Genomic DNA, 27,710 nt, shown 5'->3' with positions numbered 1-27,710 from the left:
GCTCCGCAGGGCAGCAACGACCACAGCCGTGAAGTAAACGGTCTTGCATAGCTGCCACGTGAAAGACACGAGCATCGGGAACATTCTGTCTAGGCGCTCTAGCACCTTGTCTCGGCGACGACGTTAGCATGGCACAAACGGTAGCAGCTCAACACTCGCCTGATGTGTCTAGGAGGCCAAAAGGTATTGCTGTATCGGCTATCGCTTGTGCCTGTGCGCCTGGCTAACGAGTGTGTGACAAGGCATCTTGAAGAACTCTTCGTCGTACAACAACTCGTCCTACCAGCATATCTCTCCGGAAGCTCGTATCTCGCCCACCACTGAGCGAGCACCATCCATCAGCCACTATGACTCCACCAGCGGCGGCAGGCCCAGCATGCCAAACCGGGAGATGTCCGAGAAGGAGATCGTGCAGATGAACACCGAGATGAACGCTGGCGGCAGTCACAGAAGGAACTCTTCTAACCCTCGTGGAGGAAGTGTGTCACGCAGACACAGCAGCCAGAGTGGGGGCGATGATGCCGCCGACGGAGAGCACGGTCAGAGGTTGAAGTGGGATGAGGCGAATCTGTATCTAAATGAAGGACAGATGGGCGGCAAGATGAAGATCGATGAGCCGAAAACGCCTTATGTTCGGGAGTACGATCCTACCGAGGACGAGGAGGAGGTTAACAGCATCAACGCACAAGAACTCGCTGTCGATGAGCTCGAAATGGAGAAGTCGAAGGCGAAAGCACGCAAGTCGAAGGTAGATGAGATTCCTGGCCTTGAGCTTGGCGAGCCGGAGATGGAGATCGATCCCAAGGTCCGACGGGAGAGTGATGGCGAGCGGAGGGTGATGGTCGAGGGAGATGGATTGGATCCGGATGGGCGACATCATGGTGAAAATGAGGAAGACATGACGACTGATGAACTGGAGAAGCATCGTAAGCAGAGCTAAATAGCATCCTATCCCGAGTGTTTGAGACACAGCTGACTCTCGTACCCATCGATCTGCAGGCAAATTCGAGGAGATGCGCAAGAAGCACTATGAGATGAAGAACATCAAAAATCTGCTTGGGTATGTATGAGCCCTGGACGGCCTCCTGACGGAATTGCTAATGGTATCAGGCATTCCGACGACCTCGAAGCGCTCGACGAGCGCGACGATGACTAGATCAACGAGAATGCAGCATGACCGTTGCATTACGCATGTTTCTACGGGAGTGGAGGATCCGCGGTCATGTATCGGCGGCGTTGGGAGTCCGAGCACAAGCTGTATTCGGACGCTTACGACTTATCATGGAACGGCATTGAGCGTTGGCGTTTTGCAAGGAGACCAGTCCGTATCGGTTCTGGGCTGGAACGCGTCTCCTGCGCAGGTACATGGCATGAAGCACGCGGAAACATTGTCGTATCAGAAGCTGATATGCTAGTAAATGCGTGTGGGATATCGCGCATGAGCGAACATCCAACGAGCATCCTGAGGCCCGCGTTAAGCGCCATTTATGGTTCAACGCAAGAGCTCCAACGACTATTCAATCTGTACATGACACCCTACTTGCTCAATGTAAGCCATAGTCGCCAGTGATTTGAAACAGATGGTTGGTTTGATTGAAAGACCACCTGCTGTTCTACCGGCTCTTGCTCGACCCACAAATGCCGGCAGAATGCCCGCGCGGTCCGTCAACCGAACTTCTTGCGATTCCAACTACAACTCTTTTCCAACGCAAGAGAATGTGCGAAAGTGGCCGGTGAAGCCAGCAAGAGAGCTTCAGTGGCGCATCCAGAACGCATTTGCTAGCGCTCAACTATCTACAGGCAATTGAAGGATCCCGTCTGTAGGTTCGCAAGAAATGTCCTACTCTCAACCCACCCAGCTGGCTCCACAACACGGCCATTTTCGGGATGGAAGATAGCGCTGATAGCTTGTCACAAGTCCTCGCGCAACGTGTTCGCAATCAATGGTTTCATTTGGCGGCCACGGTAAATTCCTATCACATTATGCGTAGCATCACACGAGCACAACCATCATTCACCGTAAAGTGGAGTGTATAACGGCTACGGGCCGCAGCAAGACTGCAAGCATCCCACGCTGCAGGTCACTCCGGCTCGGACAGAGACAGAGAGTGTGTCAAATGTGCAGCTGAAATGAGGGGTTAAGAGGCGATTACTGGTCCTCCTCCTGCCCGTCCCACGTCTCGTGTGCAGGCGTACCGGAGTACTCAAGCAGGCCTGGATCATTGTGCAGACAGCCTGCAGACCGTAGTCGTTCACTCCACGATACACGACATTAGGTCGGCTTCCTGGGCTAAAGCGGTTGTCATCTTGTCTTCATCCCTCTTGCCCCACGGAGTACAACAAAGGCGACGATAGCCGCTTATATCAAGCTACTTCTTCAGCAGCCCAACCGTCTCAGCTCTTCTGGTAGCAGGTGTGACGCCGACCTCGTCGTTGTTACCATCATGAACCACCAAGCAGTCATCGTCGAAGAGTACCCGCTACCGGTCGAGCAGGTTAACCGCTGAGCGTTACAAGCCAGCAGCATGGACACGTCCATGACGGAGTCTGCAACTCTACTCAATTCTCAGCTTGGCTTTCTGGTACGAGCTCTTTCTGCCCGCATCGGCGCACCGTAGCTGATGTGTCGCAGAACACCCATGTTGCGTTGATCTCGTTCCCATTGGAATTGCTACCGAACTACCAGCATGCCATCTTAAATCTTCTGCTCCATGTCCGCCATCAGGAAGACGGCGGCAGCGACCTTCAGCCTCCTCGACCCTGGCTATACTGGCACCCTTTCGTCAACATCACCGTGACGCCCAGCGAGTGCTCGATCATCTGTCCAAGGGCCGAAGCTGACACCCTGTTCGTGCCAGTACGCCAAACGCTCGCACCGCATTTGAAGTCAGCTGTCTCTATCAGCAAAGATGATTTCTCCGTTGTTGTGATTGGTGGCGCCGGCTTGGAAGCTGGCCAACGTGTGCTCGACCTTTCTACTCCGCTTGCCATGGCCGGCATTCCCATATTCTTCTTCACGAGCTACTGGTCGGACTACATCCTTGTGCCCTTCAAGATGCGGTCGCGAGTGATCCGCGCGCTGGAGGAACGTGGCTTTGTCTTCGAAGCCGACGCAGACGGGGAGTCAGGCCATATGACCAACCCGGCATCGCCGCTATTGCAACCACATCTCAATCGTAGCTCGTCGCAGTCAGATTTTGACTTCCCGCAGTCTCCAGCCACGCCACCACCATCGACGCTGTCGGATCTGCAAGCACGGACCTTCAAACTCTTGAGCAAGAACAAAGTGGAGCCTACCGTTGATCGTACAATTGGATTGGTGACATGTGCCGGAGTCAAGGACAGCACAGCAAGCTCTCAAAAGACCAATTTCACCCAGGGTAAACTGGAGCTAGGGCTAGTAAGGTGCTTGACAAGCGAGCCGCTTCCGAACTTCTTTTCCGTGACTTTGACCGATGCGGAGTCTGCGTCGCTCACACTGGACAAGCACTTACTTAGGCATTTCGCGAACGATGGCGAAGATGTCCTGCTTGGTAACGTGGGGTCGGATCAGATCGCTATCACGCTGGATCTCAAAGACCTGCCCACCGAAAGCACAGGCATTGTTTGTGGCGTGGCAAGTCGCATCCTTGATGGCATGAAAGGTCGTGTTGGAAGGGAATTGTTTGACATGAGCTACTTGAGCACGGCGAAGGCTGGTCATGTCATTGTATACGAGGATGAACTCGAGGAAGTACTGAAGGTGAGCAGAGCCAATCTTCCACTGAACCGCGATCGTTCCTGACATACAGCTAATCATCCCACCCATCAACTGTTAGGCGCTGCGAGGCATGCAGGTAAACGGAGCAAGTGCAGATTGTTGACGTGCTGAGGCACTTCCATCTCGGCTATCTTCCATTGTATGATGGCTGGATCCATTGAGTACCGGGCGCTTTCCACATGTCCAGCTGTCCCGGTCTCGTACAAGCAGACATGGCTAACTCCGAGAACGATCACGGGAGCTCGTTTGCAATCATGAGGAAGGTAGCACGGTATTGAAGCTTCGGAACCTGCTCTGACGGTTCCTCCAGCGGCCGCAGTGCATGTAGGCTATGGTGTTATCTTCGATGTCGCCACGTTTGTGCGGTAAGCATGAGCAACCACATGTATCGTTCCGTAATCACTACTTTTGAGCACCTGGAAATGCATTTACAAGCTAGCAGTAACCGGCGTCATAAAGGAAGCAGCGCTAACCAGTTTCATGGCCATGCTAAATCCACGAATGATACAGCCACCGGACTACCAGAACATTGCAAGCAGCTTCCGTACTCGGTGAGGCCGTAGTGCAGCGTATCGACTACGGTTCATTAAGCATACATCATGGACAGCACATGGTACTGCAGCGCATGTTTTGAGGAGCACGACACCGAGCGATTCATTGCGAACGGCGATCAAGTCTGCGCACCGGTCTTAGAGGAAGTCTTCAAGCGTGCCCTGCTCTCGGAGCCTGATTTCCCACCAAGATGGGGCAGGACAGAGCTGGATCCATGGCAATACCGTCGGGTAGTCAACACGCTTTACATGAAGAAATATGAGAAGAAGGCCAAGGAATGGAGTGTCCCAGAGACGATGCGCATTTACTGCCAGCACACTGATCGGCCACGCCATTCGGAACCGTGCAATACTTTTTTGGGCAAGTGGGAGCTGAGCAAGTATCTCCGGAAGTGCGAAAAGTGTAATTGGTACACCTGTCTGCGATGCCGAGAGACCCATTCTACTTCCGATGCCGCTGGACGGAAGGCGAAGATGACGCACGATTGCGATCCTGACACTGTGGTTCAAGGACGCGAGGAGGCTTTCAAAGGTCTCGTTCGTGGCAAGGATTACCAAGACTGTCCAAACGACCAATGCCGGACGAGGATCGAGTTGAAAGAAGCCTGCAACCACGTCACGTGTAACTGTGGGACGGAGTTCTGTTATTTATGCGGTTCGCAGGCGACGTTAAGGACTGGACACTGGAGGCCGCCGAATGATTGTCGTTATTATGGCCAGCCTGAGTCACAGAGTGCCATGTACGAGAAAGACGCGGACAGCGATCGTGGTGATGATCACAAGGGTACTGAGAGTGACGAAGAGATCCGAATCCAGATGGACATCATACGCAGAAGGGAGGAGCAAACGGCGAGAAGGCCGCTCAGGGTGGCGACAGCAGGCGGCGTCAGAACGCACGTCGAGCCTGCGCCTACTGGGGGAGAGCTCGACCGCTATGAAAACGGGGGGCCGGCATGTGTTGAGAAAGCGCCATCATCGTAACAAACGGGACCGAGATATAATTCCTGATGATCGACATCGTCACTCTGTTGATTCACACTGTAACTCACAGTAGCTAATAGCGGATAGTCAATAATTGCTGGGCCATCATCTTTTACTTGTCATCAGAGGCCGCAGATCAAAGAAACACCTAGCCGGCTACCCTGATGAACAAGCCTTGCACGCCCGGCTTCATGTGCGAATGATCTGCGCCGCCTTGGGCGCCCCCAGTAGCTGTGACTGTACCGCATGAGCCCGCAGCTGGCAGAGTGGACGTTGTGGTGGCCGCTGTAGTGGCCGGTGTGGTAGGAGACCCGATGCTCGGTGGTGTGGAACTCGTAACATCAGCTCCACCTGCTGGACCGGTGCTGACCGCAAGAGAAGTTGTTGGACTTGTCGATATTGTCAACCTTGATGCAGTGCCGCCAGTGAAGTGGCTCGAGCTGAAGCTAGACAGCGCTATAGAGGATGCGGCCAGCTGGCTCGACGCCGTGCCGGAACCCGCAGCCACGAGAGATGAGTCTTGCACTAGGGTTAGCAAAAGTCAGCCAAGCCAGGATAGACCCTGCGAGCACGGATCCTAGACGTACCTGAGAAGGTTGGAGTTGCTAAAGATGATGTTGGCGGTAGATAGCATTGAGACACGAGGTTGGGAGACCCAGCGCAGCCAGCTACTGCCGCGTTGAGGCCATAGTGAACCCACGTCTGACAAGTCACCTCCCAGTAATGAACGAGCGTTGCCGCATTGCCCGTCAAGCCTTGGCCATACTCAGTGCAGACAGCACAAGTATGAATGTTACCACCAGCTATTCCGCACATATTGTTGACCGCACCAGTCGCGATAGGCGTTCCGGGATTATCAACGTTCCTGTCATTGATATAGTTTGTGTTGAACTTCTCGTTCCCATAGCTGTCGCATGCTACACCGCAGGCGGCCCCGGGACTGCGACAGAACACAAGACGAGGATACAAAATGATCAAAACGACCCGCGATAGGACAGGCATTAGGGTTGTGGTATCTGCTGAGATCAATTAGACTGTTCTTGGAGGTCAAAGAGTGAATATGTGATATCAGAGCAGTGACGCTGTTGGTATTTGAGAAGAGGTGGCGACGTCGATGGTAACGACAGGGCCTTGACGGGAGCGAGCGATAGCTTGAGTTCGCACACAGCCAGCCCACGAGCTTCTCGATCATAGCGCCAGGCCTCTAACACATTCACCGGTTGCTTGGCTGTCCGATGTAGGTTCCTTATCAAAGAGTGCGATGGATTGTCTGGATGCGAGCCTTCGCTAAATTTGACCTTCATTGGCAACCGGGCAAGGCTGAGGGTTCGTTTGGATAAGGCTGGTATTGTTGCGCATCACGCCACCAGCGCATTGCCAACGATGCTGCAGATGATAGCCCACGAGCCATTGTTGCTATCTTCCAGTAGCAGATCCGGACCGTGGCAGGCTCTGCAAGCCTGGGAATATTCCGAAACCAATACGATCTCTCCTAGGGATCGTCGGAAGTTGGAGTGCTTGTTCATCGTCCACATCCCGAGGCGCTGTTGACAGCATGGGTGCCGAACTAGGCTATTAGAAAGGAGTCATATTGTGAGCCTTCACGGCTTAACACCAACCACCACAAGGTTCCGCGGGCTAAGTCGGTAATCGAACACCGCTTCCACCCAAGCATCGACGATGCCCTGCTCCTTTAGCCAGAGCCATCGGTCGACCACGATGGCGGCCTCGACAACACCAGCTGAGAAAGCCATCAAGCTCCAAATGATGCTGAGGTCTTTCTTTCTTGCGTGATACTGGACCTCGTAGGCCTCAATATCTGCATCAGTCATGCTTTCCATGCCCTTTTTGAACAAGACAGCCCTATCTGGATCTTCGCCTGACTCGAGCTTCGCTACTGCGCCACGTACGTAGCTCACGAAGTTGCCATAGCATGACTTCCGAAGGGAGCCGATGACAATGGGCGTGCCGCCAGAGCTGTGGCCAGCGGGCGACACTCCACCAACGCAGTCCCCTTGTGGCGGCCCCACAATGCCGCGGTCGAGGAAGATGCGCTGGAGAAGAGCGCGGTAAAAGTGCCTTCTAAAGAAGTCCTCGCTGTCGGCTTGACCCCAGTTCTGGGCAGCCTGGACGGCCATCATACGAGCGGTGATGTTGAGGCGGATGCCGCGGTCTGTACTGTCATGTTCTGCACCAGTATGATCCTCAGGCGAGGCCCTGTAGTTGCAAAAACGGTCGCTCATAGGGAAGCCATGAGGGTCGCGAGCTTCGCTTGTCTGAGTAAGCCGGGGATGATTACGCGCATAAGGCCGGAGTTCAGGAAGCTTGTACGTTGCAGGACCGAGACGCTCCGTGAGGAGATTGTAGCAACATCCCACCATAGCAACAGCCTTGACCTCCGGGTTGAGGATGAGTGATCGCAGACCGTGATGGACAAGGTTGCCACAAGAGTGCAGAGACATGACCATCATATTTGGTGAAGTACCGTCTAGCTGTAATACTACTTCCGAGAGATCTCCATCGCGGATGCGGTGCTCGACATATCGTATGCGGCCCTTTGCATTTGAAGAGGCTTCGATAGCCGGATCGAGCGAGGCTTCTACGGTCACTAACGGTCTCTGCTCGCTCTGCCCCGTTGCTAGCTCAGGCGGTGGAGTAGGTAGGGTGGCAGGCTTAGCTGAGTCCTCTCGACCAGCACGGAAAGCTTTCTTGTTGCGCATGATCTTCTGCCTTGTGGCAAGCCTGGCCATGACATCGTATTCTTTCGCCCTCTCGGCATTATGGCTTTTGCTTTCAATGGCAACGATGCTGTGGTTGTACGGCTCGCTAGCAAGAGCACGACCGAGATAGTTCTGTCCGGAGCCGAAATCGACGAGGTGAGAGATCTGATCAGTAGTTACCTGACGTAAATCACCGATCAAGTTGTCGATATAGTGGGCAAACAAGCCGACTTCGTGCACCTTCTTGACTGTCATTCCAACTGCAACCTGCCGTGCTAGCTTCTGCGTCGGTTTCATGACGCGGTTGCGCTGGCATTGCGATCCGCTAACATCTCGCACTAAGAGGTGCTTCCTAATCTTCGCAATGTAGTTGAGCAACGAGTGCGGCGGGAATGGTCCATCTCGCCAGGCAGACTGCGTCCCTAGGGACAACGTAGATAGATCTTCGCGCATGAGCAGATCCAGAACGTCCATGATATCGTGCCGGGCGAAGAAGTCTCGCCATTCTTGCGGCAGCACTCGCGCATACAGGTCCAGCTCGCTTGTGAAGAAGTCCAGAATATGGACGCCACCGCAGAGGGTGCGGAGGAAGTCATCCGCGCCAACAAAGTCCAGTAGAGAGCGGACGTATTCATCCGTGCTATCAAACGCATCACAATACGGTAACGGCCTGTCTGGTTTCATGGTCGCTGGTTGCAACGTTGGGTCTCTGCTCAACCGCCTTCTAACCACCCCAAAACTTCAGGACGTACAATAGCGACCGGCATTGGCAAAGTAGCTTAACTCTCGTCGAGGTCGCTCGATTTCTGGTTATAGCGTGCTGCAAGCGACATCGATGGCAGATGTGTCGTGTAAGAGACATTGTATTTGTGTCTTTTTAATGCACGACGGCACCGCCACACATGCACGCCGCGTCTCGGGGCAGAGCGCGTCTCCCTTCAATGGATCGTAAACGGACATCTACTGACTCATATGCACTTACAACACTGTCAATGCCTTCGTAGTAGCACCATCGGCTATCCGGACTCCTGTCTGGTTCACTGCGATGTCTTCAGACCCGTTCCTCGAGGCTCAAGCCGACATCCTTGCCCTCCTACAACAGTCCAGACCACTGCTCGCATCTTACCTTCGGATCCGCTCATCTGCCTCCTCTGCCAACTCTCCAGAGCTTGTTGAAGCGCGGAACGACCTTGAGTCAACACTCACAGATCTTAGTACCAACCTACAGGACCTTGTGGAGAGCGTTAAGGCTGTTGAAGGTGATCCAACCCGATATGGTCTCACACGCGAGGAAGTCGCAAGGCGACGCGAGCTCGTCGATGATGTCGCTCGCGAAGTCGAAGACATGCACACGCAACTAAATCAGACGGTCCAGCATGCCGACGCGCAAAGGCAGGCTGTACTGGCGCACCCAGATAGCTTTCACCACGACATGGACGAAGACCCATTGGCAGGTGATCCCAGGCGCGAGGACGATTATGGCGCATGGGAGGAGCAGAGGCAGATGGAGATCATGCACGAGCAAGATCAAGCACTGGATGGTGTGTTTCAAACTGTCGGCAACCTAAGGATGCAAGCGGACACGATGGGAAGAGAGCTCGAGGAGCAGGCCGAGCTGCTCGACGATACGGACAATCTGGTCGATCGTGTGGGAGGAAAGCTGCAGCAAGGACTTAAGCGGATAGGGCATGTTATTGAAAGGAATGAGGGTGATTATATGCTGCTCGAAATCGTTGGTCGCGTACAGAGTGCTGACGTGCGGGCAGATCGATGGTCGAGCTGCTGTATCGGCTTGTTAATCACCGTCCTCATCATCCTACTCATCTTGGTGATCGTTCTGTGAGCCAAATTGCACCGAAGTCTGGTCCTTGGGATATTGCAGCCTCGGACGCAGACTTGCACCGCCACACCATGAGCGCCCCGCGACGAGGAGCTCTCGGATTCGGATGCGCTTTCGTTAATTTGAACATGCTCTGCTCATTCTGTGTCCACAACAGACATCTTGAAGATGCATGACGAACGTATGTACACTCACGGTAGTACTCCTGCGGTGGGATAGAATCAAGACTGACTGTGTGATAATGTCAGGCTCCCACCCGCTTCTCCAACAAACGCCCCTCAGCGTTAACCCCTTCATCGACCTACCTAAAGCGCCAAACCTCCCGCATAACTACGCTTCATTGCCTCCAACCCTTCCGCCCTCGATACTACAATCAGCGCCGGCATCTTCAAACCCAGAGCTACCAGCATACGTGACGTCAAGCTCAGGCTTCGCCGCGCATCCCACAACAATCATTGCACAGAACAAAGGCTTACTGGACCAGCTCGACAAGCAAAGATCGGAGGCAGAGAAGAAGGTTAACGCGTGGGAGCAGTCTATCGCCGAGAGGGAGCTTGCGGACAAGAGGCGGAAGGCACCCGGCTGGCTGGATAGCGAGCAGCATCTGTTGCAGCCTGCGAAGCAGATTGAGCCTCAGCAGCAGACGAACCTTATGGATGAGCCGGGATTGCCCGCTGTGGAAGCTGGACCGGAGAAGGACAGAAGTGTTGATGATCTGGGCGCCGCCATGGACAAGGCGTTTGGCAGGAGCGAGATGGGCTGATCTGCGGTCGTTCTCGGTTTGCGCAATCATGCAAGAACTGCTCGGGATCCTACGGAACAAGCGAAGCAGGCAATAGATCGGAGAACCATGCGCTTAAGCTGCGGGCAGAAGAGCTATGCTGATGTCGTAAGTCACTCTGCCGTACATCATGCCCTTCTGCATTAGCTCTCGTCCGAGCATGATGCAGGGTGGCATATGAACAACACGACGTCCACCAGCACCAGCGCGGTTCGCGCATTGCAGACCATTTGTTGGCGGAATGTGGGAGGGCAGATCCTCTTTTGGCAGGCCGCTCTGTATGAGAGGCTCAAACTCAGTGTGCTTACTAACTCACTTTCGGAGTCTACCTTTTCGGCCTGCCGCCCAGATATGGATCCGTTGCACAGACACAACCGAAGCCTCATACGTCCTGTGACACAGGACGAAGAGAAGCAGATTGGGGCGCAAGCCCCTCCCATGATCAAAGCTTGACGTCACCTGAAAGGGTGCTTTGAAATCATTCAGTATGCAGTGTTTGGAAGACAAGTCCCGCGAAAACAAGGCTGTCACAATATCCCAACGAACAACGCCACTTCGTCGCTACTCATCCAGTCCAACCATGTCAGGCAAGACGGTCTTCATCGTAGGGCCAGGCTTCATTGGCTGGAATGTGCTCGACCTTCTGATCGGAGAAGGATACATCGTCACTGGTCTTGTCCGCCGGCGAGAGCATGCGGAGGGCATCAAGGCGTCAGGCGCCACCCCTGTGATGGGCGACTTGAACAACAGGGACCTGATTGTCGAGCAGTCGGCCCAGCACGACATCGTTATCCACACCGCCACCGCAGACCACTTGCCCAGCGTTCAAGCTGTGCTCAATGGCGTGAAGAAGCGCATCGAGCAAGGCAAGCCGACGATCTTCATTCATACCTCGGGCACGAGCGTACTGGACGATGGCGCGAAGGGCATGTTCAAATCCGACAAGGTGTTTCACGACAGCGCTAGGGAGGAAGTTGATAGCGTACCCCAAGATGCACCCCACAGAGCCATCGACCTTGAGATCGTTAAGATGCAGAAGCAGTTCGGTGACCAGGCCAAGCTTGCTATCATGATCCCGCCTTTGATCTATGGGTGTAAGTGATGGTGCCAATATCGAACGCTTGAGGGAGGACGAGGCTGACATTGCTGCAGTCAATCCTAAGCATAAGCGCTTGACCATTCAAATCCCGACGATCACTCGCTTCGCGCTGAAGCATGGCTTCGCACCGTATGTTGGCAAAGGCGCAGCAGTGGAAAGCAACATCCACGTCATGGATCTAGCTCGCGCTTACATCACCTTGCTGCATCACATCGAGCAGTCAACGGCCCAGGAGACCATGACGAACCCGTATTACTTCTGCGAATGTACCGGCGACAACGAGCCGTCCTGGTACGACGTCGCTTCGCTGGTGGGCGAGTCTCTTCATAAGGCTGGCCGAATCCAAGACCCGAAGCCCAGGGAGGTGCCAAAGGAGCTGTACGGCGACCTCTTCGGCGAGTTCACTGAGCCTGTCGTGGGATTGAACTCGAGAAGCAGGGCGCTCAGATTACGAGAGCTAGGCTGGGAGCCACGTGAGAAGGACTGGAAGAGCAGCTATGTTGAGGATGAACTGCCGGAGCTTCTGAGGGAGGAGACGGGAAGTTTCAGTGGATATGCTGGGGCGGTAGCGAGCTGAGTATTGTCAAAACTGGCACACCGATACTGTCAAACATCATTTCTTACATATTGGACCCTTCAGTACCTTGATCTCCGCGCTACAGTGTGGGAAATATGGTATCTCCAGAGCGTGTCAGAACCTGACACGGTCCTCACGCGCTCATGACTCGTTATCGATATGCGAACTCTATTCAAGACCCAACCTCCACATCAGTACATGTAGCACACTTGAAGAAGCTTTCATACCTTAAGTTGTGGCATACGATGGCATACCAAGTAGTGCATGCTGCCCCGCAGACGGAAGACTTCACCGCTCTCTCTGCTCATCAAGAACAAACTCCTGGCACCTTCTTTGGTGGAAGACCGGTGCTACACTTCCAATGTCCAAACGCTACAGTAAGGATAACGAGGCCGGAGCTGGATACGCAACCGGACTTTGCAGCACTTCTTCAGACACAAACAACAGCGTCTGCTGATGAGCTTGTGGAAGCTCGCGGTATCGATGTATGGGTGACCTCGAGGTATGACGAGCTCGGTATGACAATTTTACACGTCCATCTCCTAACGTTAACCGCTAGGAATCTTGCTCTCTGGAATACTGCGGCGTCACATGGACTTGAGATCCCGTATCCAACTATTGGTCTACATGCACAGGATGGAAATGCTGTGCTCCTCCAGCTCATACTCTCTGATCAGGACGCCACTGAGGACGAGGATCTTCAATCTCTCCAGTTACGGATCGTACCCACGACGAGCGACTCCATCATCGTCAGCGAGCCCTCGGCTGAGCATGAGAGTGGTGCACCAGGTAACGGTGACAGTCATCCCATGTCGCCAGAGCAGCGCCTCTACGATGCCATCTCAGCTTGCCAAGAGCTGAACCCAGATCCAAACCCGGACGATGAGGATGAAGGCACCGACGAAACCATCCCAGGTGCTACTGGCTGGATCACGTCTGAAAACATGGCGCAGTTTATGGACGCCGAGGGCAACTTCCGCATTCCGCAGGATGTCGATGATCCAGGCGAAGACGGCATCAACGGAGTAGCTGATGGCCAATCAAGTGGCCATGATCTGGGCAATGGCGCGGGGACGAGGCGAACGGCGGCCGAAGTTGATGCCGAGGACGGCGCAGAGGATGAGACGAAGTGGCGACGGACTGGCTGAAGTCTTTGTCAGTCGCCATAGAATTTGCGGATATGTTCTACGAAGTCAACTTTGATCGGTCCGCCAACAAACAAGTCGGCTCTACCGTCCAGCTGCTTCTCATCGACCACGAACCACCCCTGCGTCATGGCATTGATGCTTTCAACGATCCATGACCGAAGCGTCTCAGCATTGAATTTCGGCTCAAACAGCTTCGGGAAGTCAATCAGCGAACCCCAGCACGCCACTACGGCCATCTGGACTGCGCTGATGCCCGGCATGCCGGCACCGAGGGTGTACTGAAAGGACATGAAGATATTCTTGCACATTCGGCGCATTTCGTCTTCGTCAACCGGCAAAGCTTCGTCTTCGGGCACTAGCTCGTTGGCTCGCTTGCATATCCGAGCGAGAAAGAGCTGAGCCTGCCAGTAGTATATCGCAGCCTCGTACTGCGCGACACGCAAGAAGCGAAACTGCAAATGCGGAAACTATCAGTAATGGCCGTTTGAATAACCAAAAGTTCAGAATTAACGCACCGAGACCGGGATGATTTCTTGATCGACTGCCCAAGACGTCCTCTCCAACTCAACTTGATGCAGGAGTTCATTCTCGGCCTCCGCATCCTTTAATCCTACAAGCTTCGCCGCCAGGGTCACTGCATCGTACTTGAGCTCAGGTGGATCCCTCTGCCGAGCGTCGCGGATGTGTGCTATCAGTCTCGGGAAACGGATGAAGAGTTCATTCGCAATTCGTCGTAGGGTAATTACAGCCGGTTGTAGTACGTCCATCGCCACTGGCTGCATTCGACACCAATCATCACGGTCGAAGGGCGACGCGGTGCCCTGCACGCATGGCTTCAGGAAGGCGAACGTCCAGTGGTCATAGAAAATAGCTCGTATGACATCGCTTTCATGGTCCGGATGTGATGGTGGACGATGAGCGAGAAGCGCATATAATCCGTGCAGATGCGACCGGAAGGGTGGACTGATTGGCGACAGAAGATGTTCCACCAATGCAAGGAGCGCAACCGTGATCACTGTATCGTCTTGATGGATCTTCTCCGGACAGTTCAGATCACATCTTAGCTTCGTGAGAGCATTGGTATACGGCATAAGCGAACGGTTAGGCGAACCCACATATCTCGATGCGGCATACTGCTGTGCATTTGCAAGAGCTTCGACAGCGAGATCTACAATCTCGCTGTGGCCGACTCTGGTGGCGACGAACACCGGCCATGACTCGGACAATTTGCAAGCTTCTAGAGCGTGTGTAAGACGCGAGGCTAGCAACTGTTCGCGCGAAGACGGTAGAGAGATAATCTCAACGATAGCGATGTCTCCAGCACTGTCGATAGGTGTGAGGCGAACGAAGGGTTGTCGAACTCTCCTGTTGTTGTACCGCTGGCGGATTCCGCGGGAAGCAAATCGCTGATCGCCGCTCGTTAAGCTCCACAAAGCACGTGGCGCGGCTGGCGTTGATGTTGCAAAGTCGACTTCCTGTGATATGATAGGCTTCTCGCTAGTGGATGTCATCTCCGTAGGGTTTGACGCATGGGACCACACTGATGGTACGAGCAGTCAGCAGGTTCATGGTGTTACGATTCGTTCCTGACCCAACGCGTTCAGCCGCACCCTATCAGTGTGTCCACAATGGCTGCCGGCATTGGCGCTTGCCCCAAGCGAGAGCGCTTCGATAGGCGGGAGGATTTGCGGGACCTGCCTTGTGAATAGTAATGCATAATGCAGGCTTGACTTCTGCTTCTGACGATGCGGTCCACTGCACTTTGTCAGTGATTTGGCTTGAACATCAGGTTTAAGGTGCGCTACTCTCGCAAGAATGCGAGCGTCAACGGGTGTCTAGATTGGGAAGCACAGGCGACGAAAGTTACTGATATTGACCCTTGAGTTATACATATCTGTGGGTGCATCGAAACAGCGACGTGGGATGATGCTGTTCCATCCCGGCCTCACGAGTATTATCAACTCTCGGTCGCCGTCCCGAAGCTTGCCGGAACTGCACCGGCGCGCTTCCTGTCAAGCTTATACAGGCCTTCACAATAACCCAGCCTTCATAAGATCCTCGTAAACCTTCCTCGGCATGACATTCCCCTCCCTATCCTCCATCTCCTCCACTCCCTCGCCTCCCTTCTTCGCCTCCCCAGCTTTTTTATCCCTCTGGATCTTCTCCCACAATTTCTCCGCCTCCTCGATGCCCGTGATCTCGCGAAACAATCCCGTATTCGTGACGCCTAGACACTTCAGCCCGTACACATGTCTCGACTCGCTGAAGTGCTTCTCGAACGCGCGACGACCCATGTACACATAATTGCCGCAGATCTCGCACGGGAACTCGACACCGAGGCCGTGGAGTTTGTAGAGCCAGAAGGGAATGGGTTTGCCGTCCCATGCGAGCGGGAGCTTGAGCGGATTGTACACCTTTTCTTCGTCGTCTTCGCCTTCGTCGTCACCGTGGTTGGTGCCTTGGATCATCGCGGTGTCTTCGGCGTAGAGCGCAGCTAGCTCTTGCTGGCGCTCACGGTCCGTCATGCCCGCCCTACGCTCCACGTTCACGCGCGTGTCTTCGCGGATGGCTGACATGGCTGAGGCAAGCTTGCGGATGCGATGCTCGCGCTCAGCTATTGCGCGCTCTTTCAGGCGTTGACCGGTCGGCAAGCCGATGGTGCTGGTACCGTTGGTCATTTCTGTGTCGCCGTTCGCGGCGCGCTCTTTCCGGGTTTTTGCGTTGTTCAAGTGCTTCTTGCCAGTCAAATGCGCGGTGTACACATTGTCATTCTTGAATTCCCTTTGGCAGTCTGAGCACCACACGCCTTCGCCGGTCCCTTCGGTTTGCGGTCCGTTTGCTGCGCCACCATTCGCTTGCGAGGTATATGTCTCCCAACCAGGTGCCTTGTCCTCCTTCCATTCCTGCTCGAAGTCATCGTCGAACGACTTGAACAGCTTATCCAGATCTTCGAGTGGCCTCGTCCGTCGAATGAAAGATTCAAGATACTGCGCCAAGCTGCCCACGTAGCTGAAGTACTCGTCTGTCATCTTCTCTTGTCTGGTAATGGGACATTCCGGCGGCAAGAATTTGTCGAAGTACTCTATGTAGGTCGTGTAGTTCAGTTTCCGCGTCCCTTTCACGCCAGGCAGGTTAAGATATTCCTCGTGCAGCATGGTGAGGTCAAAGTAGCGTCCGAACGTCTCTTCGCCAGTGAACATGCCGTCAATGTCACCAGCAAAGCTAGGGCCGCCATCTTCGATGCGTTTGTATGCGCGTTCGAGGTTCTCTACCGGCTCGTTCGGGTATCGCTTGTGGAACGACTTAATGTTGTCAAGCTGCTTGTAGAACTCCTCAAACGGGTCTCCAGTACTTATGGATTGAATCTCAGTTATCCGCGCGTCCTGCTCGTCGTTGTAGATGTGCAATGCGCGCTCAGACTGGTTCTGAATGCGCGACAGAAAGTTTGCAATCTCATGTTGTTGTACAAGTCTGCTTCGAATCTGTGAGTTGTAAGCTCTGCCAACTCTGGCGATGCAGGGTCTGAATGTTACTCACGTGCTTTGGGTCTTCCAGCACCCTGTCTGCGATGGCCTGCTCTAACCGCTCCAGGTCTTCATGCGCGTATCTGAGATCTTCGTACAGCATCGTGCCCGCTTCTCGACCTCCGCCTCAGTCGCGTCGCCCTCGACGCTCCTAGATGGACACCAAGTCTCCTCCTGCCTGCCCGCCTAGCACAATCTCTCGACTTTCCTACCAAATGTCCAGAGCCGAATGGGCGCCGTGCCGTTGTAGGTAATGGAGTCGTTACAAGACAGGTCGGAGGCCAAGATATGATATCAGTCGGACACGTCGCAGTGCTGGGTATGTAGCGGGTGTATGTCGAGGGTGGATGTTGTGTGAACAAGTCTCGAAGTTGTGCATTGTGCTTGAACTTGGCGCGAGTCAAGCTTTGGCGCCACACCGGACTGAACACCGCCGGTTGAATCTTCGGCCAGGCATTTCCAGACCTTCTTGCAACTGGCCCAACTCTTGCTTCCTACAACACTTCTCCGCGTCGAGCTCGAACAATCAAAACACAACAGACTAGTCTAATCAAATACCAGCATGGCCGACGACGCCATCGACCGCCGCGCCGATGAGCGCATGGAGTTCAGCACCAGCAAAGAGGTCCAGGTTGCGCCGACCTTCGAATCTATGCACCTGAAGGAGAATCTTCTCCGTGGCATCTATGCATACGGCTACGAGTCACCTTCTGCAGTCCAGTCCCGTGCCATAGTTCAGATCTGCAAAGGTCGCGACACAATCGCCCAAGCGCAAAGTGGCACAGGCAAGACCGCCACCTTTAGCATCAGCATCTTGCAGGTCATCGACACTGCCGTGCGAGAGACGCAAGGTAGGTTGGCGCACGTGACATGGTCCCCTAGTCACTGACCTGTCGTAGCGCTTGTGCTTTCTCCGACGCGAGAGCTCGCCACTCAAATACAGTCTGTGGTCCTTGCACTAGGCGACTACATGAACGTGCAGTGTCACGCTTGCATTGGCGGCACGAACGTTGGCGAAGACATTCGAAAGCTCGACTACGGCCAACATGTGGTCTCTGGGACGCCGGGTCGCGTGGCCGATATGATCCGCCGTCGCCATCTCCGCACTCGGAACATCAAGATGCTAGTCCTAGATGAAGCCGATGAGCTTCTAAATCGGGGTTTCAGAGAGCAGATCTACGATGTGTACCGGTATCTGCCACCTGCAACACAAGTTGTCGTGGTCAGTGCCACCTTGCCGTATGATGTATTAGACATGACGACAAAGTTCATGACCGATCCAGTTCGCATCTTGGTCAAGCGTGATGAGCTTACCCTTGAAGGACTCAAGCAGTACTTCATCGCCGTCGAGAAGGAAGAGTGGAAGTTTGACACGCTTTGCGACCTATACGACACGCTTACTATCACTCAAGCCGTTATCTTCTGCAACACCCGCCGCAAGGTCGACTGGCTTACCGACAAGATGCGCGACGCCAACTTCACGGTGAGCAGCATGCACGGCGAGATGCCGCAGAAGGAGCGTGATGGGATTATGGGTGAATTCAGACAAGGCAATAGCCGCGTGCTCATTAGCACGGACGTCTGGGCGAGAGGCATCGATGTGCAGCAGGTTAGTCTGGTCATCAATTACGACTTGCCAAGCAATCGTGAGAACTACATTCACCGCATTGGGCGGTCCGGTAGGTTCGGAAGGAAGGGCGTAGCGATCAACTTCGTTACCAGCGAAGACGTTCGCATTCTGCGCGACATCGAACGTAAGTGCCAGGCAGCCATGCGTGGCTGAAAAGTCCTGGAAAAGTCGTTCGATAAGAGGTTGCTGACATCTCTACAGTGTACTATTCGACTCAGATCGACGAAATGCCTATGAACGTTGCTGATCTCCTGGCGTAAATGTCGGAAACCAGGGCAGCAACGAGGCACGATGGAAAGCAGATGCACCAATGCATCAGTATCCCCTTGAGTCCAACAACTGCTCAGACACGTCTTGGAAGCAAGCACTAGGCGTATGGCGGACGGCCAAAAGGGAGGAAATGGGAGAATGTACCGAGATTGTAAGTCGCCGTTGCACGTGGATTCCAGATCCGCGGCTTGCGTTGACAATCTGCTCTTCCCGATTTGAGCTGTTGCGTGCGATCATCGGCTGGACGGCGTCGGATGAGCGACACCCGACTGCTTTAGATGACAGAAACTAACCTCGTCGGCAGTCACATCCATGATGCACATGCGATCCTTCAAGCTCTGACGATTCGCTCCAATGCCTCCTCGCAAGCGGCGAACATATCTACAGACGATGGCCGTACGTGTCATACACGACATACGGCCGCCACCACAATGTTTACAGGTGCGTCTGTCTACTCTCTTCACTGATGGCAGGACGCCGTCTTTCAGAGTCATCCTCTTCTTCGAGCGCATGAAAACCCAGTATCATGTTCATATTCCATCTACGGTGATTGCTCAAAGCTGCGCAACGGTAGCTTTAGTACGTTAATCGCTCACTCCCACGGCTTCACGGATGTGTACTGTGCGCATTGCGGAGTCTCTAAGGTTTGAAAAGTGTTTCGCAGAGAGGATGTAAGGCTCCCTCATGCAGAGATAGATGAGGTAAACCAGCACACACGCATTGACGCTCTGAATCACCCCGGCTGGTTGTGTCGAAATGGTTTAACCACGGTGTCAACATAATACTTGAGGTTGAAACTGTCTAGCCCGGCGCGGTGCCGGACCCATATCTTCCTCTGTACTCTACCAACCTAGTGCAGCAGGCCAACGCCACGTCGCAATGTATCACTTACCGACTCGTCCTGGAGTCCGCCATGGCCGGCTCAAACGGAGGATTGTTGTCCGCTGATTGTATCACAGCCTTCGTGGTGGATGCTGTTCCGTACGGAAACATTGGTCTGGACAAGTTCGTTCTCAAGGTAATGACGAGCGACTCTGTGTCAATCAGCCCAAGGGCGCTGCGTACAGCACTGAACGTTTAAAGCCAGCGGTCGGATACCATGGTGAATTGGGGAAACATGCCCACCCATCGAAGCAAGAGGGGTGCAGCGTCTCCGGCGGTTAAGAAATATCTCTCGTTCACTGGGCCTGCATTAGCGGTCGAACGGCGCAAGATTCATGAGCGATCAGTCAATGTCCAGCCCCAGTCTGCTGTTGCTGATCCGGTGCTATTCTAGGTATGCTACTGTGGTGGGCAGAAGCCCGCAGCAGAGATTTTCAGTATGCTGGCCGTTCTACTGTCAAAGCAGGTGCCACAAAGTCCGCGTCTCTGCAGAAGCTTCGGATCTGAAATGTAAGTACATACATATCAGCAAATACCGCGCAGAACTACTATGCCTAGGCCTACTTCGCCGCGAACACCTTCGGTAGCGTCCAGACATGTAACATGTACTGCTTAACAACGCGGTCACGTAAGAGAGCAGTGCGGCGGATGGCATTTAATGCGTAATGTGAACCGATTACGCTCGCTTTTTGACCATTGTACCCATCACGTGAGGTAGACTGTCGAGAGGACCTTCACGCGGATCCGGACCGATCTCAACACTTTCCCACGCGCCGGCACGCGCGAGCAACGCACCAGTATCCTCAGTAATACTGCAGCCGTCCAATACATATGGCCAGACGAGGTTGTGGAGGTCTGATACCCAGTCAGCTGGCCGCTTACTAAGCGAGTTCGGCTTTGGCATATGCAACTCACACTGCCACGACTTCACTGGGACATTGCGCGCTGCAACGTGCTCATAGACAAGCCAGAGGCCTCCGGGCTTGAGGTACTCGTACAGCTCCTTGACAATTCCAGGTGCATGCGAGCCAACGCTGCAGAGAACGTGAACAGTGATGATGGTGTCAATGCTGCCCTTCTTAATACCTCTACTCTCCAGGTCCTGGGCATATGCGGCAATAGGCTCGTACCTGTCCTCCAGACCCGCTTTCTTCGCGCCGGCCTTCAGTTGCTTGTGAAACAACACATTCGGCTCGACACCGTAGATCTTCTCGATCTTGCCAGTCGCGGCCGCCGCTTTACCAAGGTCGCTCATCCAAATGCCGCTTGCTGGGCCAATATCGAGGACCTTGCCATGCGCTTGCTCGAGCAGAGGGACTACGCTCGGCGCGAAGAAGGGTTTGGTGGCCGGACCGAACCACCACCAGAAGTGCAGGAACCAGCGATGTCTGAGCTTTGGCCATGAGAACAAGGCGGACGCATCAGACAGTGGCAAAGCCAGTAAGGTGAATGGTAGGGTGAGAACCGCTGTCACCAAGGTCAGTGGTGGCAGTAGTAGACCGATAGGCCCAACCATGCCACCTAGAATGCCGCCCATATCAGCTTGCCGAAGGAGGAGAGATTGAGCGATACACAACGTTGGAGTGCATGCGCGAAGTCGCCGTGAACCATGTCACATCATTTAAGCGCAAGTATTGGTGGAGCGTCAGACCATCAGCAGAGCTTCGTCAGGCCACCGCTTGGCGTACATCTAGAACATGTAACGTCGGCGTACTCTAGGGGCCTAGTCAACAAGCTATTACAGAGGTGTGGTCAGACCGTTTTTCTTTTGTCTCAGTGACCTTGCAGCTTAGCAAGCTGTTGCAGTATTGCATAGAAGCGGTAATGGTCGCGTGACTCTCCCCGCAGCGTGGCCGGCTCAACTTGTGATGCAGACGTTAGTCTGCTAGATACGGACGTCGCAACCGGCTAAATATAGTCGCTCAGGCGAATATGCACGCTAAGTGTGAGCTACTGCGCGTAGTATTGGGGTGCTGGAGGCTTATGCGCGGTATGAACTCTCTTGCCACCGGAGAGACACATTGAGCAATGAATGTCGCCATCACTAAGTTGGAGGGCAGCTTCCTGCGCCGATGAGATGAGTGAGAGGCGATGGTTCAGTTGTGCCATTAGTATGGGTCGATGGAAGCGATTTGCATTTCGCTCGGGCGAGACAGCGATGAGGCACGTAGTCAGCTTGCAGCAGTCCGAAGGTAGCATGTCCGGTCCACAGTGGCACGTTTGGGTATATGGTTGAAGTCGAACATGCGCTGACCGACAAGGCTTCCGGCTAATAGTGATGGTGGGTTGTGTTGCGGAGTGCGGTAGAGGATAGCTGCTGTGCGGGAGGAGAGGCGGCGTAGCTGCCGTCTGCTGGCAATGGGGAGTTTCGGGCTGTCGGTAGGTACGGTGTGACACATGGTGAAACGAAGGAAGCAAGGGATGAAGCTGAGGTGCATGGTCCAGGTTCTGCGAAACGGTAACCGGCGCCTTGGGTCGTCGCGAGTCACTGCAGTGACAACGTGGTACCATGTGACACATGCGAACACAAGTCAACCATGATACGTAGGCTTTGGGTATTCCCACAATTACCGTAACGGTAAATTGCTATGCGCCCTCTGATCAGTAGCACAGTAGGAGGTGCAAGGAGATAGTTGTCCGATGGGACGTACGGGGCATTCGAAGTGTGGAGGCAGCATGCTTGGAGATGAGACAGTGGGTGAGAGCGAAAACGTACTATGCGCGGTATCTACAATAAGCGGCCCAACCGCACATTCGGGCGCACAGCATCTTTTATTGTGGTGGTCGACTTATGCGTATGCCATCATTAATATAACCCATCCAAGAATCATAATGCCGCCCCCTTCGCCCGCCGCTTGTGAACGCCGGCTTGCTGTGAAGATGGTATCATGCAAGATACAGAAATACGAGATTGCTCCATTGCTTGTGCCCGACGATGGGTGAGACTGGATGCCGAGCGGCGGAGCGGCGAGGAGGTCGTGTGTTGCGCGCGTCTAACCGATCCCCCTTTTACATGATCCGGTAAGGGAGCTTCTTCATCTGTTGCGCAGTAACGTCACGCTTGCCGACTGGGCCGATGGTTGAGGAGCCGTTGGCGTAGCAGCTGGGCTTGAAGACATCGAGGTTCACGAGCCATGCACCGCTGTTGAACTCGGAGAGGACGTTGCTGATGAGCCATGGCTGGCTGCCGCTGCCACGGGTGGCCTCCATGATGATGTTACCGGTGATTGGCTCAGCGCCGAAGTTGGTGGCCCAGCGGATGACGACTGGTCCAGTGCAGGCGTACCAGAGGTGTTGGATTTCGAACGGAATGGCGGGTTGGCTACCCTGGCCCTTCATGAACGAGGGACGGTCGGTGAAGGTCGCCGCGCCCAGTGGCTGAGGACCCGCGCAGCCGGAGTTGATGAGCGTAGAGACGGAGTCGGAGTAGTCAGTGAAGTCTGGCGTCAAGAACTCGATGGCGTCCGCATCGGAGTAGGCGGCAATAAGACTCTTGAAGTTGTTGGCGACAACGGTTGCTTGGTCGTAGGTCATGCAGGTGTCGTTGCAGTCCTTCTTAACGAGGGTTGGCGTCGCAAGAGCACCAAGAGCGAAAGTCGCGACGGCGAAGAAAGCGGAACGCATTTTGTCTGAATTAATGGGTGTAGATGCGAGAAGATGCGGGTTGGTATGTGGTGGGTTGATGGACTTGAATGCGTTCGATTAAATCGCGGTCGCAGTAGTGAAACGAAAGACTGGAAAGGCTGGAAGAGAAAGTAGAGAGCGGCTGGAAGCTGGCGAAGTTGAATAATGACGACTGGGAAGGCGAGGGAAGGTTACAGCAGGTTGCTTACCCTGTCCTTTTGTTCCTCTGAGCCAAGAGTGTCAGCCGACTCCTCGCTCGATGCAGCATAGACCCGCCGTAACCGAGTTTGAAACTGATAATTAAACGCGTTGATCTATAATAGGTGCCACGCTGGGCAGCCCAACCGTATCCGGACGTGACACAGACCAGAAGCCAGGAGATGGACGCGATGTCATTGGCTGGCGTAGAAGGGCAATCCTTCAAGGAGGGCCGGATCCTGTCACTAGTCGATGGCTGAGGGCGAACAGGCGTGGCTTGAGCGGATCCAGCAAATTGCAGCGCAGGAGGAGTAAACCAAAGCTTGACACAGACCATGTCCCACACGTGCATTGGCCTGCAGGTGCCGTATCCGAATCCAAGCCACGACACCCTCCTCCAGATGCTACCTCGCATAATCTCCGCAACGCTTGTGCAGCCATGCGCAGCTCATCTGTCGCTCGCAAGAAACGGCCGTCGCGCGCAAGCGTGCTATGGCAGAGGGTTGTTTTCTCGCGTGAGTCTGACCTGAACAGCGTGCGTGAGCCGTCTCGCGTCTCGCTGGTGTCTCCAGAATAATACGGTGGCGTGCGTGCTAATTCTAGCGCTCCCGCTTAATCTTCCGGAAAGGGAGATCTTGGTAGGGCTTCACCGGATGCTTCAGGAGGCCGATGCTCGCCTCCTTATACAAAGTTCGTGGTCTTGACCCTCTTATGTTCGAGGCCGAGAACAACGAGCTCACTTGGCACCTCGGCAGGAGTGCTTTCTCTGCCCTCATTTCACATCTTCGCTTGAAAAGGGTGGTGTTCGAAATCAATGAAATCCATTGCTGACATGCAGGGCCCCACTTATGCATGCAAGCATGGTTTCAAGCGGGCAACGCTGAAGCTTGGCCACCCTCATCGGGACGGTGCGAGTTTGTGCATGAGGACGTTTTGGATGCCACGCGTGACTGGTTCCGATACTCCTATGCTACACGACATATACTACCGCAGAACATCCGCAGGCTGTTCGAATGCACATAAGCTCATCTCATAAAGTGCACAACCACAACAGCACTTGCAAGAGTTATGCATGCTTGCCAGCAGAAAATTAACACACCGTACCTTCGCCCATGCCACACCATAGGATCTTTGTACCTCGAACACCCGACCTGCTCGGACTTTATCTGTCCTCATTAGGTTCGAGTACCTCGTTCCGCACTTCTTTCATCTGCGGCGCTTGCTTGCAATGCTGCAACCAGACGGTTCGGCCGCATTTCCAGTAGTGAGATCTTGCTGACCAAAACTTCATTCTGCTCCATCAGACCATCAACTCGCCGGCTCAGAGTTTGCACCGACATTTCCACAGCGTCCAGCTTCCGTTTGTACAGGAACTGGTCAGATGCCGCATCGGGACCGATCGTTACAGATGTATCTGGAGTGTGTATGGAGCCGAAGGTCTCCGGCATCTGAAAGTGGCCGGCGTGCTGTCCTTCTCCGAAGGGAACATGTCGCTCGACATCAAGTCGTAACTGTGCCGACACTGCGTCCTGCTGCGAACGTTTAAGAGGTCTCTGGTTATGTCTTGCGTCTTCGAAGCTGGACGGTGGATCCTCGGCGAGACGAGGCTCCTCACTGCGGTACCTCGTGGGCTGTTTGCCATTTCCCCGGGCCTGACGCTTCGATGTGACGATGTCCTCTGGCAGAGACTTACATTTATTATTTGCCACTGACCCTGTCGCACGCGGGTTGTCCGATTGGGCTGCTAAGCCTGAGTTGTCCGCCATCGCTGGTGACGGTGACCCATCCTGTGCTGCAACGTCCGGACGGTCCTCAGCTGCCAGTGGTCCAAGATTGTAAGACTTACGGAGATCCTCCAGCATCGCCCATCCGACTGCGACTTGCTCATCCCGATGCTTGTCACAACAAACCAACTCCGCAAGTCGGTTGCACTTCTTTTCCTGCTCGCTAGGCAGGAGTCCTTGAAAGTTGAGCTTGTTAAGGAGTTCCGTGATAATCTCGTCCGCTTCGATGCGTTGGGCTTTGTTGCCTTTCCGGTCGCAGTAACTTCCCCGTTTGCATCGTTCAGTGCGCTTGCCCTTTCCCACTACGCAGATACGTCGTTGAGTGGTGGCGTCGTCCTTGATGGTCATATTGAATTCTGGTTGGTCAGGAAAGACTTGAACGTACGGCATATCGTCTTTCTACGTAGCGGCGCAAATCCGTTGCCGTCATTGTGCGTGGCTTTCCAGTTGGTTTTTACGCTTTGGTGAGTGGAACAGTGTGTGCCACAATATCGTATTTTTGATAGCTCTACGGTTGTATCGAACGCTCAATATGGTATCTTCGTCGCAAATGATCGCGATTCCCAATTCTTGGCGACGTTCATCCGCCGTTCGTCGTTTCCCTATTTAAGCGCTTCATACACGGGGCTGTGCGGCGCTTTGACCGAAACCACACCAGAACTTCAGACGCATCTCTGCAACATTTTGGCGATTCCATTGGCTGACATGCCAACTTCAGACTGACCACGCTGGCAGTCGATGAGGGCACGAAGTGAGCAACTAAGATCCGCACGAAAGCTGTACAGTCTATCGTGCTCCGTTGTTCAAGGCCGCCTGTCAAACATGTGCACATACCGTGGATGCGACTCGCCATGAACGCGTGATGGCCATGTCTGCCAGCTCAGCGTACTGCCCCCAGCGGTGTCTTTGGGACAGCGCACCTTCCTGCGCCCCCTTCGCATGTCCATGACTTCGTACTGCCCTCGCAATCGACTCGAGCATGCTCTCGGTCAAGCTTGAACAGCTTAACAAACCATACGCTCTCCGCCACCGCCCCATCTCCATGATGAATGCGCAGCCATCCGCCGTCGCTCGTGCGAGCACTGGGTGCAGAGACCTCAGCGCTCCAGTGCAAAGACTCTCCGCGCTAATGCCGCCATCATGCGCTCCGTGCGACTCAAACGCTCTTCGAGAGTGAGTGGCTCATCGCGACCAAGCGTCATCGAAGAGGCTGCCGAGGCAGTCGATGGTGGGGACACCGGGGAGGCTTGATGAGCCGGTTCGTCCTTGTCCGTGCCGGTAGGCGTAGGTTGCCTTGACTCCTGTATGGAAGCTACAGCCTGTGCAGCCGGAGTGTCCTTGGAAGCAGAGTTTGTCGCGGCGCAGGCAGGTGTTGATGCTGTGCTTTCGCCTGTCACATCTGCTTGGGTTGGGGAAGTGCTGGCAACTGGAGTGGGTATGGTCAGTTCAGCATGCGTGGGCCCACCACGAGCCGGACGCTTGGGTGTACGTGGATCTCTACACGGCATGACCCGCTTCTTCGACGTAACGGATCGGGTCAGAGGTGATGTGCTTGGACTTGCCGATTCGACTAACGCGCCCTTATCCGCAAGAGTAGCGGGAGGTTGGATGTGCTTCTCCTCATACAGCTGCGCAAGCATGACGTCTCCCACCTCAGCCACCCTCCCTTGGTCGCGAACACAGCACACTAGCTCGGCCAGCCGACAGCACTTCTCCTCGCGCTCGTCCCCCAGAAGGTCAGCAAAGCTGTAGATGAGCTCCACGGACAGGTCATCCGCCTCGATGCGGAACTTCTTGTTGCCCCTCAAATCGCAGAAGCTCGGTCTTGGACAGCGGCTGGTGCGGTTCTTGCTCTCCTTGCGGCAGATGCACCGCTGTACGCCATGCTCGAGCTCTTCATTGAAGGCTTCATCGGTGATTGGGACTTGTTGGTACGGCATGTTCGTGTCGGGTAGGTGCTTCTCTGCGCCTGTTCAGACTTTGCTTGGCTTGGCTTGACAGCACGAGGCTGGCCCAATCTCGCTCTGACCGTGTGCGACAGCTTGCAGTGTTTGGTAGGTTGCCATTTGAGGCCCTCGTGGACCACAGCTTCACCGGGACAGTTCGCAGCCCCAGGCAAAAGGGTGTCTGTGAATGTCTGAAGGCTTGGCAGACAATTTGCGCCGCCACAGCAACGCAATTCACACACCTCGCAGCACGGCTGACGCAGCACGCTGAGGTTGCTAATATGCACGGGCGGCGGATCGATCGAAGAGGACGCATGTTGAAAGCGAGCCTTGAGCCTCGCCCACCTCACTTGTGATTTCCAATTTGACGGCATCGCCATTTTTGGGAAAGGCTG

The 27,710-nt window shown here is 54.4% G+C and overlaps 18 protein-coding genes across 18 annotated transcripts; 9 read left to right on the top strand and 9 right to left on the bottom strand.

Moving 5' to 3' along the window:
• Positions 1-128: 128 nt before the first annotated feature.
• Positions 129-1,070, top strand: BAUCODRAFT_74688 (uncharacterized protein; the record flags this gene model as incomplete). The annotated part of the gene is made up of 3 exons (XM_007680584.1): positions 129-183; positions 243-926; positions 1,000-1,070. 3 exons carry the CDS (start codon positions 129-131, stop codon positions 1,068-1,070), a joined length of 810 nt encoding a protein of 269 aa, XP_007678774.1.
• A 978-nt stretch (positions 1,071-2,048) lies between these two features.
• Positions 2,049-4,111, top strand: BAUCODRAFT_226785 (uncharacterized protein). Its single transcript, XM_007680918.1, has 3 exons — positions 2,049-2,582; positions 2,633-3,742; positions 3,819-4,111. Exons 1-3 carry the CDS (start codon positions 2,526-2,528, stop codon positions 3,861-3,863), a joined length of 1,212 nt encoding a protein of 403 aa, XP_007679108.1. The 5' UTR covers positions 2,049-2,525; the 3' UTR covers positions 3,864-4,111.
• Positions 4,112-4,371: 260 nt separating this feature from the next.
• BAUCODRAFT_52249 (uncharacterized protein) lies at positions 4,372-4,968 on the top strand (the record flags this gene model as incomplete). The annotated part of the gene is made up of 1 exon (XM_007680540.1): positions 4,372-4,968. A coding segment is annotated over one exon (597 nt), but the record flags the coding sequence as incomplete, so codon positions are not given.
• Positions 4,969-5,366: 398 nt separating this feature from the next.
• Positions 5,367-6,484, bottom strand: BAUCODRAFT_226886 (uncharacterized protein). The gene is made up of 2 exons (XM_007680917.1): positions 5,880-6,484; positions 5,367-5,817 (listed from the first exon to the last, which is right to left on the bottom strand). The coding sequence occupies exons 1-2, from the start codon at positions 6,292-6,294 to the stop codon at positions 5,441-5,443; spliced, it is 792 nt and encodes a 263-aa protein (XP_007679107.1). The 5' UTR covers positions 6,295-6,484; the 3' UTR covers positions 5,367-5,440.
• Positions 6,485-6,594: 110 nt separating this feature from the next.
• Positions 6,595-8,877, bottom strand: BAUCODRAFT_226453 (uncharacterized protein). Its single transcript, XM_007680916.1, has one exon. The coding sequence runs from the start codon at positions 8,694-8,696 to the stop codon at positions 6,894-6,896; it is 1,803 nt and encodes a 600-aa protein (XP_007679106.1). The 5' UTR covers positions 8,697-8,877; the 3' UTR covers positions 6,595-6,893.
• Positions 8,878-9,057: 180 nt separating this feature from the next.
• On the top strand, positions 9,058-9,855 carry BAUCODRAFT_74422 (uncharacterized protein; the record flags this gene model as incomplete). Its single annotated transcript, XM_007680565.1, has 2 exons — positions 9,058-9,721; positions 9,779-9,855. The coding sequence occupies 2 exons, from the start codon at positions 9,058-9,060 to the stop codon at positions 9,853-9,855; spliced, it is 741 nt and encodes a 246-aa protein (XP_007678755.1).
• Positions 9,856-9,938: 83 nt separating this feature from the next.
• BAUCODRAFT_226455 (uncharacterized protein) lies at positions 9,939-10,976 on the top strand. The gene is made up of 3 exons (XM_007680915.1): positions 9,939-10,033; positions 10,101-10,741; positions 10,958-10,976. Exons 1-2 carry the CDS (start codon positions 10,021-10,023, stop codon positions 10,613-10,615), a joined length of 528 nt encoding a protein of 175 aa, XP_007679105.1. The 5' UTR covers positions 9,939-10,020; the 3' UTR covers positions 10,616-10,741; positions 10,958-10,976.
• A 237-nt stretch (positions 10,977-11,213) lies between these two features.
• Positions 11,214-12,309, top strand: BAUCODRAFT_75287 (uncharacterized protein; the record flags this gene model as incomplete). The annotated part of the gene is made up of 2 exons (XM_007680628.1): positions 11,214-11,727; positions 11,786-12,309. 2 exons carry the CDS (start codon positions 11,214-11,216, stop codon positions 12,307-12,309), a joined length of 1,038 nt encoding a protein of 345 aa, XP_007678818.1.
• Positions 12,310-12,554: 245 nt separating this feature from the next.
• BAUCODRAFT_48263 (uncharacterized protein) lies at positions 12,555-13,409 on the top strand (the record flags this gene model as incomplete). The annotated part of the gene is made up of 2 exons (XM_007680533.1): positions 12,555-12,811; positions 12,869-13,409. Coding segments are annotated over 2 exons (798 nt in total), but the record flags the coding sequence as incomplete, so codon positions are not given.
• An 85-nt stretch (positions 13,410-13,494) lies between these two features.
• Positions 13,495-15,088, bottom strand: BAUCODRAFT_158831 (uncharacterized protein; the record flags this gene model as incomplete). Its single annotated transcript, XM_007680914.1, has 3 exons — positions 13,973-15,088; positions 13,565-13,909; positions 13,495-13,506 (listed from the first exon to the last, which is right to left on the bottom strand). Exons 1-3 carry the CDS (start codon positions 14,966-14,968, stop codon positions 13,495-13,497), a joined length of 1,353 nt encoding a protein of 450 aa, XP_007679104.1. The 5' UTR covers positions 14,969-15,088.
• Positions 15,089-15,132: 44 nt separating this feature from the next.
• Positions 15,133-17,358, bottom strand: BAUCODRAFT_36716 (uncharacterized protein). The gene is made up of 2 exons (XM_007680507.1): positions 16,995-17,358; positions 15,133-16,939 (listed from the first exon to the last, which is right to left on the bottom strand). The coding sequence occupies exons 1-2, from the start codon at positions 17,082-17,084 to the stop codon at positions 15,488-15,490; spliced, it is 1,542 nt and encodes a 513-aa protein (XP_007678697.1). The 5' UTR covers positions 17,085-17,358; the 3' UTR covers positions 15,133-15,487.
• Positions 17,359-17,582: 224 nt separating this feature from the next.
• BAUCODRAFT_74497 (uncharacterized protein) lies at positions 17,583-18,871 on the top strand (the record flags this gene model as incomplete). The annotated part of the gene is made up of 3 exons (XM_007680568.1): positions 17,583-17,832; positions 17,881-18,735; positions 18,813-18,871. 3 exons carry the CDS (start codon positions 17,583-17,585, stop codon positions 18,869-18,871), a joined length of 1,164 nt encoding a protein of 387 aa, XP_007678758.1.
• Positions 18,872-18,988: 117 nt separating this feature from the next.
• BAUCODRAFT_36715 (uncharacterized protein) lies at positions 18,989-19,249 on the top strand. Its single transcript, XM_007680506.1, has one exon. It carries the CDS (start codon positions 19,012-19,014, stop codon positions 19,171-19,173), a length of 162 nt encoding a protein of 53 aa, XP_007678696.1. The 5' UTR covers positions 18,989-19,011; the 3' UTR covers positions 19,174-19,249.
• A 723-nt stretch (positions 19,250-19,972) lies between these two features.
• Positions 19,973-21,477, bottom strand: BAUCODRAFT_36713 (uncharacterized protein). Its single transcript, XM_007680505.1, has 2 exons — positions 20,679-21,477; positions 19,973-20,618 (listed from the first exon to the last, which is right to left on the bottom strand). Exons 1-2 carry the CDS (start codon positions 21,277-21,279, stop codon positions 20,440-20,442), a joined length of 780 nt encoding a protein of 259 aa, XP_007678695.1. The 5' UTR covers positions 21,280-21,477; the 3' UTR covers positions 19,973-20,439.
• A 457-nt stretch (positions 21,478-21,934) lies between these two features.
• BAUCODRAFT_124961 (uncharacterized protein) lies at positions 21,935-22,162 on the bottom strand (the record flags this gene model as incomplete). The annotated part of the gene is made up of 1 exon (XM_007680913.1): positions 21,935-22,162. One exon carries the CDS (start codon positions 22,160-22,162, stop codon positions 21,935-21,937), a length of 228 nt encoding a protein of 75 aa, XP_007679103.1.
• Positions 22,163-22,525: 363 nt separating this feature from the next.
• Positions 22,526-23,550, bottom strand: BAUCODRAFT_36711 (uncharacterized protein). The gene has a single exon (XM_007680504.1). The coding sequence runs from the start codon at positions 23,385-23,387 to the stop codon at positions 22,773-22,775; it is 615 nt and encodes a 204-aa protein (XP_007678694.1). The 5' UTR covers positions 23,388-23,550; the 3' UTR covers positions 22,526-22,772.
• Positions 23,551-24,314: 764 nt separating this feature from the next.
• On the bottom strand, positions 24,315-25,794 carry BAUCODRAFT_36709 (uncharacterized protein). Its single transcript, XM_007680503.1, has one exon. The coding sequence runs from the start codon at positions 25,757-25,759 to the stop codon at positions 24,761-24,763; it is 999 nt and encodes a 332-aa protein (XP_007678693.1). The 5' UTR covers positions 25,760-25,794; the 3' UTR covers positions 24,315-24,760.
• Positions 25,795-25,994: 200 nt separating this feature from the next.
• Positions 25,995-27,046, bottom strand: BAUCODRAFT_36708 (uncharacterized protein). Its single transcript, XM_007680502.1, has one exon. It carries the CDS (start codon positions 27,007-27,009, stop codon positions 26,467-26,469), a length of 543 nt encoding a protein of 180 aa, XP_007678692.1. The 5' UTR covers positions 27,010-27,046; the 3' UTR covers positions 25,995-26,466.
• Positions 27,047-27,710: the final 664 nt, after the last annotated feature.

This window comes from Baudoinia panamericana (assembly GCF_000338955.1).
Source record: "Baudoinia panamericana UAMH 10762 unplaced genomic scaffold BAUCOscaffold_10, whole genome shotgun sequence".
In the NCBI taxonomy this organism is placed as follows: domain Eukaryota; kingdom Fungi; phylum Ascomycota; class Dothideomycetes; order Mycosphaerellales; family Teratosphaeriaceae; genus Baudoinia; species Baudoinia panamericana.
Note: the sequence above shows the minus strand (reverse complement) of the source record. Positions and strands in the feature narration are given on the sequence as shown.

Bases quoted from the DNA above. Each gene is read 5' to 3' on its own strand.
- BAUCODRAFT_226785 (XM_007680918.1), top strand. From the start codon at position 2,526: ATGGACACGTCCATGACGGAGTCTGCAACTCTACTCAATTCTCAGCTT. The intron at 2,583-2,632 runs GTACGAGCTCTT...GATGTGTCGCAG, and splicing joins ATTCTCAGCTTGGCTTTCTG to AACACCCATGTTGCGTTGAT. The intron at 3,743-3,818 runs GTGAGCAGAGCC...ATCAACTGTTAG, and splicing joins AACTCGAGGAAGTACTGAAG to GCGCTGCGAGGCATGCAGGT.
- BAUCODRAFT_226886 (XM_007680917.1), bottom strand. From the start codon at position 6,294: ATGCCTGTCCTATCGCGGGTCGTTTTGATCATTTTGTATCCTCGTCTT. The intron at 5,818-5,879 runs GTACGTCTAGGA...TGCTAACCCTAG, and splicing joins AGCAACTCCAACCTTCTCAG to TGCAAGACTCATCTCTCGTG.
- BAUCODRAFT_226453 (XM_007680916.1), bottom strand. From the start codon at position 8,696: ATGAAACCAGACAGGCCGTTACCGTATTGTGATGCGTTTGATAGCACG.
- BAUCODRAFT_36716 (XM_007680507.1), bottom strand. From the start codon at position 17,084: ATGCTGTACGAAGATCTCAGATACGCGCATGAAGACCTGGAGCGGTTA. The intron at 16,940-16,994 runs GTGAGTAACATT...TACAACTCACAG, and splicing joins TGCTGGAAGACCCAAAGCAC to ATTCGAAGCAGACTTGTACA.
- BAUCODRAFT_36715 (XM_007680506.1), top strand. From the start codon at position 19,012: ATGGGAGAATGTACCGAGATTGTAAGTCGCCGTTGCACGTGGATTCCA.
- BAUCODRAFT_36713 (XM_007680505.1), bottom strand. From the start codon at position 21,279: ATGGTTGGGCCTATCGGTCTACTACTGCCACCACTGACCTTGGTGACA. The intron at 20,619-20,678 runs GTGAGTTGCATA...ACTGGGTATCAG, and splicing joins CCCAGTGAAGTCGTGGCAGT to ACCTCCACAACCTCGTCTGG.
- BAUCODRAFT_36711 (XM_007680504.1), bottom strand. From the start codon at position 23,387: ATGCGTTCCGCTTTCTTCGCCGTCGCGACTTTCGCTCTTGGTGCTCTT.
- BAUCODRAFT_36709 (XM_007680503.1), bottom strand. From the start codon at position 25,759: ATGCCGTACGTTCAAGTCTTTCCTGACCAACCAGAATTCAATATGACC.
- BAUCODRAFT_36708 (XM_007680502.1), bottom strand. From the start codon at position 27,009: ATGCTTGCGCAGCTGTATGAGGAGAAGCACATCCAACCTCCCGCTACT.